Source organism: Pituophis catenifer, unplaced genomic scaffold, assembly GCF_029215685.1.
Source record: "Pituophis catenifer annectens isolate HBS135680 unplaced genomic scaffold, rPitCat1.0.hap2 SCAF_2, whole genome shotgun sequence".
Taxonomy (NCBI): domain Eukaryota; kingdom Metazoa; phylum Chordata; class Lepidosauria; order Squamata; family Colubridae; genus Pituophis; species Pituophis catenifer.
The window spans coordinates 246,743,594-246,757,125 of NW_027256882.1; the positions used below are offsets into that span (position 1 = coordinate 246,743,594).

Below are 13,532 nucleotides of genomic sequence, written 5' to 3' on the forward strand. Positions count from 1 at the left end.
CAATTTCTTCTCAATTTTTCAAAGGAACAAACATAATGTTTTTGCATATAAATCTCTAAGTTTTCCATCATAAATATTTTTAAGATATCTTTGATAAATAAAACTCTTTCATAGGCTTTTAAAAAAACACTTGGTGGATCTTGTGCCTACTGGATAATTACAAATTTGAAAGGAAGCATATTGGAAAAATGTCATGATTGCTAGAGAATGCCTTCCTTGTGTCAACAATAACCACCCTGCATTTTATATATTATCTTTTAAACATTCTACATTACTTATTTGTGTTGCTCATAAGATGTGCACATACTTCCTATTCTCCAATTCATCTGTTGGCATTATTGTAAACATCACTTTATCCACGGCATGCCAATAAAAGACTTTACTGTTTTTCAGAAGCAATCACATGCATTAAAGTTCAGGTCACCAGCTACCGTTGGACTTTACACCTGAAAGCAAAGTCATCCATAATTCATTCTTGTTGAATGGTAATTTGGCTGGTGCATGAAATGGGAGGTCTTTGCTAAAAGAAGACATTGCAAGGTTTACGGCTCTCCTCCTTCAGATCCTTGTTCCTGAATGTCCATTCCCTGAGTTATGTGGCATGCAGCTTTCTCTTTTTCTTCTGTATCATCATCTAAGCTTACACGCTGGTTTTCGTTGAGCTTATTGCTGTCATGGGTGCTATGGTAGCTTGCACTTCCAAGACGAGTTGATGCAACAACAGCTTTCACTGCAGCCTGATTTTTTAAAAAACAAAACAGAAATCATATTTTTCGCCATGTATGGTATAGCTTGGCTGCACTGAATGTAAGGTAGTTCATTCACGTATATATATAAAAATTATGATATAGCCTTAATGAAGCTAAGTCACAGATTTTCTCTTATGTAATATGTGATAAAGTCTAGGTTTACACTGTAAATAACTTTATTAACTGACATCGTTTAAGAAAAAAATGAATTTTATTCACCCTTGCTCTACTTATATAGAAGAATTTGGTAATGCTGTTCTTTAAAAACCTTAAGAAAATACAGGTACAAAGCACAAAATGTATACATAAGGGATATGCACATGCACATTTGCGTAAAGTTATTTAAAATGCACTAGGAGAAAGTATGCATTTTCTTGCACATTGTCTCCACTAAGCAAACTGATATAAATAAGACTAAAATATACAGACAGAAAAATGGGAGGGGGGGGGGGGGAAACAAACCAAAAACTTATGCCAAAAACTACAAATAGTATATACATGCATAGTTTTGCAATGACATAATAATAAAATAATCTTGATAGGATTAAGGCAGACTTCTCCATCCTTGTATGTCCTCCTCTTACAGCAAGAGCAAGAGCATTTAGATTTACATATGACCCCACAGAACTTTGCAGCATTCTCTGGGTGGTTTACATTATAAGCATATTGTAAAGCATATTTGTATATTGCCCCCAACAATCTGGATCTTCATTTTACCGACCTTGGAAGGCTGAGTCAACCTTGAGCCCTGTCAGGATCAATCTCCAGATTGTGAGCAGTTTGCCAATGCTGCAGTTAACCACTGCACCACCAGGGCTCCTTATTATAATATGTTAGGACTTCTATCTCCCAGAATCCCAAAAGAATTATACCATTTATGGAATGAGTCTCAACATATCTACAGGGCATAAGGATAGAGAAATAAGTGACAATTAGCTCATAACTCAAAACTTTTATAGCTTACTATAATCAGAACAGGTGATTTGTGGGCAATTCTTACTGTCTTTCCACTTTAAACTAAATTGTGCAGAAAGGGTGTAATTTGGGGCATTTGGGGCAGCTTTCAAAGTAATACGGCCTTCTTTGACATCTCAAATATGACCCACTGCATTATATTTTCAAGCCTATCCTTACTGAGGTACCATTGAAAAAAAACCTTCCCTCCGCCTTAATTTTATTTTCCATTGTGCATTTACTTAGATCATAAAAAGGGGTTGCCCCAACCTGTAATTCTGCCTGAGCAGAAACTTTCTATATTCCACTATATATTACAATGAAATGATTTCACAGACATACAGAATTGAAAGATAGGATGGAAATAATCGAGCCCTTAGGCTGAGTCAGGAATCCATTAATATAGCGTTCCTGATAGAAAGCATCTAGTCTCTGTTTAAACACCTGCAGTGAAGACAAATTCCTTTCTTTCTTTCTTCCAAGGAAGTCTGTTACCATTTTTTCTAATGTCTAATTGAAATGGGGATCCTTGTAATTTAGGACCATTGATCCTTGAGCTGCCTTCTGGAACAACTTTGAACAAATCAGCTCCATTTTTAATATTAGTGCTCTTCAAGTATTTGAAGAAAGTTCTTATGTTTCTCTGCTGTCTCCTCCAGACTAAATATATCCAGCACCTTTAATCATTCCTTGTAAATGTTTCCTTCCAAGTCCCTTAACTGTTTTCTTTAGGACATGCTCCTGTTTATCAAATTCCTAAAATATGGCACTTAGAATTGGACCTAATATTTTAGGTATAGTCTAACTAGTGCAGAATAGAAAGGAATGATGCTTTCTGAAACTATACTTCTATTAGTGCTGCATCACACTGCTAACTGTGCAGATCACAATCCACCATGTCTGCCAGATCTTTTGCACATGTGCCTCTGTCGGGCATGGGCCTCTCCCATCTTATACCTTTGATTCTGCCTACCCAAAGGGAGGACTTTGGATTTGTTGACATTCATGTTGCTGGCTTCTGCCCGTTATTCCAACTCTTGACGTTTCCCAAATAGCAATGGGTTTGCTAATCCTCCTAACTTTGTGTTATTTACAAATGTGTCAATCATATTTTCTAACCATTCATCCAAGTCATTTACAAACTTATTAAATGGTACAAAGTTGTGGTGGAATATTCAACAGAGCATGGAATGAAGGACGAAGCAAAGCTCTTATGGGAGGGAGCTGGATCATTACCAAAAAACCGATCTCTTATCCCAGGAAGGGGAAAAATTTGAGAAAGAGACTCAGAATAATTATGCCTTAATGATGCTTTGTGTAATAAAATCTGGATAACTGCTTTGACTGGCTTCCATGATCTTTGTTGCTAGTAGGGTAATGAATATAAAGATCTTTCCAGAAATCAATCTTCTTCTAGACTGACATGGAGTTACTAAAGTATGCTTAATTGGTACATTTTGCAACTAGCTCTATATTCATCAAGTATATAATCCAATGTATATTTTGCCATCTTTTCTACTGGTTCTCAAGGGAGCCTTTGTCAAATGTCTTGCTAAAGTTGAGGTATCTTTCTGTCCACCTGAACTATTAAGCTGCTCAGTCAATCCAAAAAATGAAATCAGAATAGTTACAACGGCTCATTCTTAATAAACTCTTATGGGCTTCTGCTAAGCAGTGCATTTTTCTCTCTAAAGTTTCACACATTGATTGCTTAACAATTTGTTCTAGACTTTTGCCTAGTATCAGCATTAAGCCAAGTGACCTGCTTTTACATGAATCATCTTTTCAAACAATATGAACAACAGTTGGCTTTCTCCAATCCTCTGGCACTTTGCTCATCTTCTATAACTCCTCAAAAATCAGAGACAGTTATCCCAAGTTGTCATATGTAAGCTTCCTCGAGTACTCAGAAGTAACTAATCTGACCCTACGGACTGAAATACATACATTCATGGTAGGTAAGCACTCTCTTTAGCCTGCCTTGGATTATCAATGCCTTTTCCCCCAGTTCTTAAACTACTGGAATCATAGATAGAAAATTCCCTGATACAAATCCCAGCCCCCCCAAATTCACAACTATTTGATATTGCTTGGGTTGAGTCAAAGCCTATTTCTCACCTTTCTGTATTGGGAAAGCATTGAGACGGAATTATTTTATTAGCTGGACTGGAGAAGTGCAACTAAATATTAACAGCAGTCTGATGAGACTTGGCCCCATGCCAGTCAGTGACTTACCCAGGGACTTCATGTACAGGTAAAACAAATGTTGGGAGAAGATGGAGCCATAAAGCAACCCACACAAAGCAGAGGCTGTGGGGTTAAACTTTTTTCTCCCAACCAGTACCTACTGGAATTGACACTGGACAAAGGAGAACTACCATAGCACTATCCCACCGCCAGTTCTGAGCCAGTTCAGAAAATACTATGGTTGCAATAAAAAAAAAATTAAATTGTCAAAATAAAAAGTTAAACTAATACAGACTAGCATTGCCCCTTTTCTATCTTGATATTAGGAAATTAATACACATATTTCTTAAAATATAACCCACTGTTCATATCACTATTTTAAACTAATTAAGATGAGCTCTTGAACTGCATCCTCCAAAATATGTGTCCCAACGTATTGACTACACCTTAATTTTGTAGAAGATAGCCAAGATGATAGAAAAATGCTAAAAATGTTTCTAGAAAAAATACTGCTTTTTAAAAAGAACTGTTGTCAAACATTGAGCTAATTTGTATTCACATTTAACTATATTTGGCTAACTAGCAGATAAATTAATGCAAACACCCTGTGCATGCCCATAGACCAGTGGTGGGTTGCTACCGGTTCGCCCGGGATTGGGCAAACCGGTAGCAGCAGCGGCAGGAGGTTCTGCCCACCCGCCTGGACGTCTCTGTGCATGCGCAGAAGCATCGTGCGTGCATATAAGCGCGCCCGCGCCCACGAGCAAACCGGTAGCGACCATAATTGAAACCCACTACTGCCATAGACCCTACTGCAAATGCCTAGAGCAATTTTCAAACTAGCCATCTGTGGCTGGTTTACACTTGTAAGTCTATTATCCAAACATTCGATGATACTTCTGGCCATTAAAAAAAACTGTGTAAGGTATCACGAAATAAGAATATATTTTCTGATTTATGGTAATAGCTATAAGCTATGAGCCACGGTAGTGCAGTGGTTGGAATGCAGTATTGCAGCCTAATTCTGCCAATTGCTATCAGTTTGATTCTTACCGGTTCAAAGTTGACTCAGCCTTCCATCCTTCCGAGGTCAGTAAAAACGAAGACCCAGATTGTTGGAGGCAATATGCTGACTCTATAAACTGTTTAAAGAGGGCTATAAAGCACTATGAAGCAGTATATAAATCTAAGTGCTATTGCTATTATATGGCATGAATTTAAACATTGAATGTATTATAAATCAGGATTGTAAGCACTTATGCTTCAGTCAACTACACAAAGTCAGTGAATATACAGTATTCTAGCTATTAGCTATGGCACATTTGACATTAAACATGAATAAGTGTCATGTAGGCTGGTGACCCCCAGGGGGAGAGCCTTCTCTGTGGGGGCATCTATCCTCTGGAATCAGCTGCCCCCAGAGATAAGGAGAATCCAAGACCTCAGTGCCTTCCGCCGTGCCCTTAAAACCCACTTTTTTCAGCAAGCCGGGCTGGCTTAGGAAGAAATTTTTTAAAATTTTTTAATGTTTAATTGGTTTGTGGTTTTTTAAATTTTGGGCCAAATTTATATAGATTTTAATTGTTTTTAATATTTGTATTTCATGTTTTTAATTCTGGCTGTGCACCGCCCTGAGTCCTCAGGGAGAAGGGCGGTATATAAATTGAAAAATAAAATAAAAATAAAATAAAATGTGAACATGTTGACAGCAGCTATACTGATATTCCCTCTACAGGGTTCACATTTACTTTTAAACAATTAACTAGATATAGTATTACATTTAGTCAGTAGGACTACCTCCTGAACAGAACAAAATGGTCTTCGGATGAAAATATATATACGTCTATCAAAGATTCCCCTCGCTTTATAACATCTTCCCTCATCATTCTGTAATATTTTCTAAACTTGTAGAACATATTTTCTGTGAAAGGGATTTTTACAGGAGTTAATTGCCTCAATATGCATTCCAATACCAGAAATGTCCTAATAGTTTAGAAGCCTTCTGTAGCCAGAGCCTTTTATCCAAGTATAGTTAATGTTGGATTCATCTCAATGTAATTGGGCAGTTTCAGTTTCTGGAATATGCATATGCTGCAGTCAATATTATGACATGTTTACAAAAATAAAAACTGTCAGTGTTTGTCATTTTAAAAAAAAATTATTTAAAACCTTTTTCTCCCTCCAGATATATACCTTCAGTTTACGTCGAGCATTGAATTCTTGGAGTTTCTTTTGAGCTGTATCCATATGAATAAAATTGGCTGCCTTTCCTGTGACCCAAGGATGCTGTAAAGCTTGGAAAGTGGTAAGGCGTTTTTTGGGGTCAAGCACAATTAGCTTCCTAACCTGCATAATATGAAAATATAAGGTTAACAAAAACCATTTAATTCCTTGAGTATTTATTTTATTGTTTCCATAGGTTCTAATCTAAGGATGATGTATCCAGCAGATCTCATGCATCAATAGCTTTCTGACAAGTGACCAAGCTTAGTTCTAGCTGCAATAAACTGAAAAAGCTGAAGTAGAATTTAAACTTTCAACTTCCTTCCCCACCAGAAGTAATTGGGATGGCATGACAAATCAAAACATTATGATGTCATTTTAAAAACCTCAAAGTTGTCAGTCCTGAAAAAACTGAAACCATATATGAGATCCCTTTTTTCCACTGCAGATATTATCCATCTACCCTTCATGTTTCTGTATGCATTATGGCCACTAATTTATAATCATAATAATGGATGGCATTTTGCAATACAGATATTCAAGATACCAAAGCTATGCTTGGTGCATGCTATGAAATTGAAGCACGATGAAGAAATCATGCTTGTTCCTTTGCCCTCTTCAAGGATTCTTTTAAAATCCTATCCAGTGCAAGCAATAGAAGGGAAATTATGTAGACTAGGCAGTTGTTTGGCCATTTGTCCATCTTTCCCTCATTAATCAATGACAGAAAAAAAATAAGTGGGAAAATACAGGAGTGCTCCAAGTAAAAGCAAATGTCACACAGGCTTTTCCCTGTAATATTCTGTAAATTATATGTGTGAATAAAAGTCTTATTGAGAAGCCAAGAGGCAGAGAAGAATTTTTTGCTCTGAGTTATTTACTGAAATGGTTACAAACTTTTCTTACAGTGGTTTGTACCTCCTCCCCTGACTATGTAGAGAGTATGATGTAAATGATGTATGTTCAATTACATCAATATTAAAAGGAATTGAAAGGCAGGTGACTTCACCACTCAAAAGTTGTTAAAATTTACTGAACTTACCAAATCCTTGGCATTTAGAGATACATCATCCCACCAGGGAGAAACAAAATCATATTCACAGTTCAGAATCCTCTTGAACATATACTGATCTCCTCTTTCATCATAGAATGGTTCAAAGCCACAAAGTCTACATGCAAATGAGAGAGAAATGTATAAATTTGGTGAGACAGAATGATATAGGTCAGCCTTAGCTTCCTTCTAAAAAACTGTATTTATATCCAGAAAATGAGTATGCAAATAGTGAAGCACTGTGCATTATCTTCGAGATTAAAAATAATACATTGTGATACAGAAATGTTAATAGATTTCTTTAATATGAACAGTTAGCAATAGACTTCTATAATAGAGTACATATGTATTTTTAAAATCTCATATTGGGCTTTAGGTTTCGAAAATGTATGGTTGTAAAAGGAAGGAAGGAAGGAAGGAAGGCAGGCAGGCAGGCAGGCAGGCAGGCTTAGGAAACTAGCTTTTGAATGTTCTAGAGAAGATCACAAATGAATTTGCAAAAAAACTTGAAAACAATGCAGTATTAATTAGGAGTCAGCATGGATTAGCATAACACTTGCACTGGTTACTGTATTTCATTTTGATTGGGGTATATTCTTAGTAGAATGTGGGAATGCTGCAGACGTAATACATCTTGATTTCAGTAAAACTTCGACAAATTTTCCATGACATGTGGGTTGAATGGCATTATTAAGTAAATAGCTAGTTTAAAAATTGAATTCAAAGAGGGCTCAATAATGATTCTTCAGCAAACTGGATGAAAGTATTGAGTAGGGTACATTCAGGGCTTTGTATTCGTCAATATTTTAATTAATCACTTGGACAAAGAAGTAGAAGAAATGCTTATTAGATAACATGACACAAATTTGAGTGGGATATGTAATGCCTTAAAAGATAGAATCAAGCTTCAAAATTATGTTGATGGGTATGAAAAATGACCTGAAAATAAAGACTGCAATTTAATTTGGTCTTTGTCCACGTTTATACACAAATAATAATTAATGCAAGGTCTTCATCTAGAAAAGCAATCACATGCACACAGGTGGTGGACATTTGGTTTTTATTTTAAGGCAATTTAGATTTTTAAAAAACTATGTTTATGTTGTCAGCTGAAAATCTGCAAGGCACCGCTTATCACTTAAAAAATAGGTAAAATACATTAATGGCTGTACACGTATTTGCTGGCTGGACACATATTTGCTGGTTTCCTGTATTTAGAGCTAAATTAATTTAAATGGCAATTTTTATTCTTGCAGTTTTCAGAATTTGACATTACTTCCTCTTTCTTTTCTTTGTCATCTACATATGTACATACATACATACATACATACATACATACATACATACATATGATAAAGAGAAAAAGTAGATATGCATGTGTGTATGTAAAATAAAAATAAAGACAGATCATAGATAAAACACGAGGCTAGGAAAACCTTCCAGAAATAAAAGAAAAATATTTCAGCTTAAAACTTCTTGAAAAGGCCCTTTTCTTGCTTGGTAATCAGCTGCAAGCTGATGGTTATAGGTCTTGAAGAAGAGCTTGAGAAGACTCATGAAAAAGAAGGCCACGAGATGCTCATTTACTGGACAACACTCATCTACTTAGACTTATGCTCACACCAGGAGAGTTCTTATTCTACATCTCCTGCTTAACTGAGCAATGCATCATGGCCTTCTTCCCTTCAATTCATCCAAAAAATAATTACCAGTGGCCATTTTTAAAGGAAGAAGCAAGGTGTAGAAGAAGCAAGAAAGTTTTTAGAAAGCAAAACATTAATATGCATCAGGGGTGAAATCCAGCAGGTTCTGACAGGTTCTGGAGAACCTGTAACGGAAATTTTGAGTAGTTCGGAGAACAGGCAAATACTACTTCTGGCTGGCCCCAGAGTGGGGTGGGAATGGAGATTTTGCAATATCCTTCCTTCAGGAGTGGGGAGGGAATGGGGATTTTGCAGTATCCTTCCCCTGGAGTGGGGTGGGAATGGAGATTTTTTAGTAGCTTCCCCTGCCACACCCACCAAGCCACATCACGCCCGGCTCACAGAACCGGTAGTAAAAAAATTTGGATTTCACCACTGGTATGCATGTCCTTTATGTTTTCAAAGCATGGTGATGGGATATTAAATACAATTTCATATCAATATCATCTAATAATGACCCTCCACTCAGCCCACATTCTCCATCTTGGGACTTTTTTTCCACACTGTAACACTCTAGGTAAACATCCATCTATTTTGAATTTTCATGTCTCTTTCTTATATCCATTTTGGAGTGGTGATAGTGAGAGGAGGGGAAATATCTTGCTTTATGAAGAGTTCTTAAGAGGCAGAGGTGGCCTACCCTGGATTGCAACCTAGATTTAAATCCAAACTCATTCATGAATCTCAGTGTAGGGAAAATCATTGTCTCAAATGCAATTACCAGCTACCATAAAGATAAAGAAAAATAATGCCCCAAGACTTGTAATTTAACAAATTGAAACTAATGCATATTTTAAAATCTGATTTTTTTGCTTTTGAATAATTGTTGGACCTTCAAGCTTCAAATCATTAAAAACAGAGCAAGGCAAATTATTGATTTAAGTTCTTGTTGACACTGTAAATAAATGCTGATTATTAGAAAATAATGAAATAACCACCTGTTCCATACTTATGTCTTCTAAACTTACAGGATATAGGTGATTATTCCTATGGACCACATATCCACTTCTGAGCCATAAGCACACCCTCGTAGAATTTCTGGTGCTGCAAATGATAAAAACCTTGTCAGTAAAATAAGTTAACAGTCATAAAATACATGGTCTAAACTCATGAAGAAAAAAAGCATAATTCTACAAATTCAACATGACAAAAATTATAAATGTAACTAAATAAAATAGAACTTAAGGCAAAGTGAAATATTTCTGTATGAAATGCAAGTAAGTTTTAGTACTAGTTAAAAGCTTTTAAATGTGCTTAGCAACTAAACGGGCAAGAAAGAGATTTGGAATGATACTTTGACATTAACAGTTCTAAAATTAAAACAACAAACATTATAAGTCACTATGGCAAATACTTTCAATAATGTTGGCCAATTTGATTCTGCATAATATGGGCGTAATTTTTTATTTAACAACCTATTTCTGATTTTCACATGGGATTTCCTAAAATATTCAAAATAGATTTGCTCAAAATATTTTCTTTTTCAAGAAGCATGCTTAAACTTTTATCTGTATCTTTTTTGTGTTATGCTTTTAATGACTACTGCAATTATTTAAATATTACGGGGGGGGGATAAGCTTCATTCAGAAGACATATTTTCCCCCCTTAAATCAATTGGTGAATGTTCCTTCTACATAGCTTCTCAATTTATTTAGACGTTGTTATAGATTCCTGAAGATTCCAGCTGTGTATCAGAGGTTGTTTGTGGAGATGGCATACTCCATTGGTTTTCCAGCCTCCGTAGAGTAACTTCTGAGACATTTGAAAAGGAATTTTATCTCCCAGAGAAAGTGAGGTGGAGAAAAATCTATCTCGACATGATAAACAAGATCTGCCCCTGGAGAAGGTGACTCTAAACCTGCAAGTGTGCTTGAGAAGGTGTATGTCTTTTAGGAATGTCTGTGTTGACAGATAGCCAGTGTGGAAAGGCAGTCAAAGTCCTCCCACTATAGAGTCTTCCTGCTGAAATCAAAGATAAAAGGTTCAAAATCACAAATCAGAATAGGCTCTAGACAAAGATCAAAATGCAATAGAAAATGCCAATGTAATTGGGTGAACACTTGTCTGAAACCACGATTGGGTGAACGTTGTTCCCAGTCTGAAACTTAAATCTCTTTGATCAACTAAGAAAAAAGGTCCCTGCCCCAAAGAGATTACTATTTTTAATCGACAAATGCTAAATAACCAGAACTGAGCATAACTCAGCAGGTTGCCTCACTGCAAAAGGGCCTATTCTCAGCTGGCTAAGTGCATTTTCTTAGAATTCCTGCAGGGGGTACTTTTGCACGTTTTCAAAGAAAGAAGTTCGAATTTTCCTATATAAGGGGCGTTTGAGAAATGCCTAACCATGGCTGCCTCCAACAGTTATTTTTGTGTATTAGGTCCTTGCAATAAACTGCACCTTTGATTCAAGCAACTGCTTGTGTTCCTTATGTCTGGAAATGAACCTGGTAAGATTTATTTCTAACATCAAGAAACTACATTCGCCTCATTTGTTATTTTCATCAACATGTGAATGTTGGGCATATGGTAGAAATTTATGCAAAATACATAAAATGTGAGTTATACTGTGCAAATGGAATAAAGTACAACAATTATCCACACCATTGCAAGGGGTGAAGTCTGATATAAAAATCTAAACGCTGCATCTGAAATCCACTAAACTGAAGTCTGTGAAATAGAGATTTTATTGTATTATAAACTGTTATATTTAACCAGAAAGTTCATGCTTCCATCTGGATGGTCTTTTTTCTAAGCAAAAATGCAGCTTTGGGATGAGCATACCATTGCTAACAATGTAGGGTTATAGTTAATATATGACTTGTGCAGATAAATGATATTTTGAATGAGTGAATACAATCTAGCTGTATATATTTTAATGTGAACTGGGGTTTTTTAGTGTGATAGTTGCTAAATTTAGAAAATATAGGAAGTTAAAACAACAGAATACAAATAAAAACAGATCAAAAATAAGATAAGTTCCGAAACATACCGCAATAGCCTGGAGTTCCACAGACTGTTTTCATGGTAACATGATCTGCAACTATCTTGGAAAGTCCAAAATCAGCTGTTATACAGAAATCAGAAAATTATATTTCTTATGAAATAATTGTTGAATTAAACATAGTAAATCAATGTTCTAAATCTGGTAGGAAGCCTATATAGATTGAAAAGATGACCTTCAGCTTAACGTGGCAAAATAATGAAAACAGGCTGTATGATTGTTCTTTTTCTTCCCAATTTCATGTCTTTTAAACACAAAACATCATAATTGAATTTCAGCATGAAATGAATGGGGCAAGAAAAAGTTTCCCCTTGTTAAATGCAATAAACCTAAAATTGAAGGATGTTTTAAAGTTTTACTGATCTGTGATCACAGGGTGTTCTCTTAGAGGAGAAGATAAAATTGTGATCCAAACAAGCTCTTTTGTCAAGCTGCTTACATATATCATCTCCCTCTGCCTAATTAGGAACAAGCAGTGGTTGATTTAGGCTAACAGCAGCTTTGTCCTTCATCAGACATAGTTATTTTTAACTTGCTTCATTCTTTGGGAATTGTACAAGGCTGCAATATGAACAAAGTGACTTTGTTTCTAACTCATGTATTGCCTCTACTCTATGGCACTCACTCCTTTTATTTACTTTTTTTTACTTTATTTATTTACTTTTATTCTAGAAATTTGTTTTGTTCAACTTATCTGCTACTGCAATAGTTTCTAGCTTAATTTATTGTGCACCCTAAATATTGCTTTGGTTATATCTCTGCTGATTCTGAGGTCCCAGGTACCCTTTAGTCCAGTGGTGGGCTGCTGCCGGTTCAGGTAAACCTGTAATTGCAACTGGGCGCAATCCCATCCTATATCGCTGTTTTTGATGCTGCACGCATGCATGGACACGTGCACACCAGGGGTGGGTTCTGCTTACCTTTACTACCGGTTTGCAATGGGATCATGCATGCACAGAAGCTTCTGCGCATGCGCAGATCGCCAATGACATCCGGAGTGGTGGGCGGGGCCTCCCGCCAGTTTAACTACCGGTTCTTGTGAACCAGTCCGAACCAAAGGCAACCCACCAGTGGCGCACGCTCACATTTCCAGTGCTGGGCGAACTGGTTGTTACAGTATGTGACGTCCACCTCTGCTTTAGTACCAACTTGCTAAGGATGCTACTAAAAGATACCAATTATCAATTACCTATTTTTAAAGGTGCATCTGGAGCTGGAGTTGCATACAATAAATTTTCTGGTTTCAAATCCCGGTGAACAATTCCATTGGCATGTAAATACTAGAAGGAATAAGTGAGGGTATGCAATGTTATTTCATATAATTATTACATTTTCATAATATTGTGTATTATTATGTATATGGATTTGACTTCTGGAGAAGAGTGGAATATAAATCTAAGAAATAAAATAAATATGCAGACCACAATTTCATGTACTGAAAATAGAAAAATGTATAATTTGTGATGTGAAAAACAACTTGCACATTCATGTGGAAAATGAAAAAAAAAAGGAAATCTAACAATCACTATGAACCACAGTCCATGAGTATCAAGATGAAACTGCAAATAAATACTTTTTGTGGCCTTCCCAAAGGACCTGAGAAAACAGTGGATTAAACTGGTTACTGATTGTTCCATTTTTTTTTTTTGTGGACAAGGTTG

General features: G+C 36.1%; 1 protein-coding gene across 1 annotated transcript in view; it reads right to left on the reverse strand.

Annotated features, from left to right (window-relative positions):
* Nucleotides 1-542: 542 nt before the first annotated feature.
* The window catches only part of CAMK4 (calcium/calmodulin dependent protein kinase IV), a 52,446-nt gene continuing 39,456 nt past the window's right edge, over nucleotides 543-13,532 (reverse strand). Inside the window, exons 7-12 of the mRNA XM_070935729.1 lie at nucleotides 13,061-13,151; nucleotides 11,860-11,934; nucleotides 9,836-9,911; nucleotides 7,156-7,282; nucleotides 6,084-6,236; nucleotides 543-737 (exon numbers count right to left, since the gene is read on the reverse strand). Coding sequence (XP_070791830.1) covers nucleotides 543-737; nucleotides 6,084-6,236; nucleotides 7,156-7,282; nucleotides 9,836-9,911; nucleotides 11,860-11,934; nucleotides 13,061-13,151 — 717 coding nt within the window. The remainder of the gene's footprint in view (nucleotides 738-6,083; nucleotides 6,237-7,155; nucleotides 7,283-9,835; nucleotides 9,912-11,859; nucleotides 11,935-13,060; nucleotides 13,152-13,532) is intronic.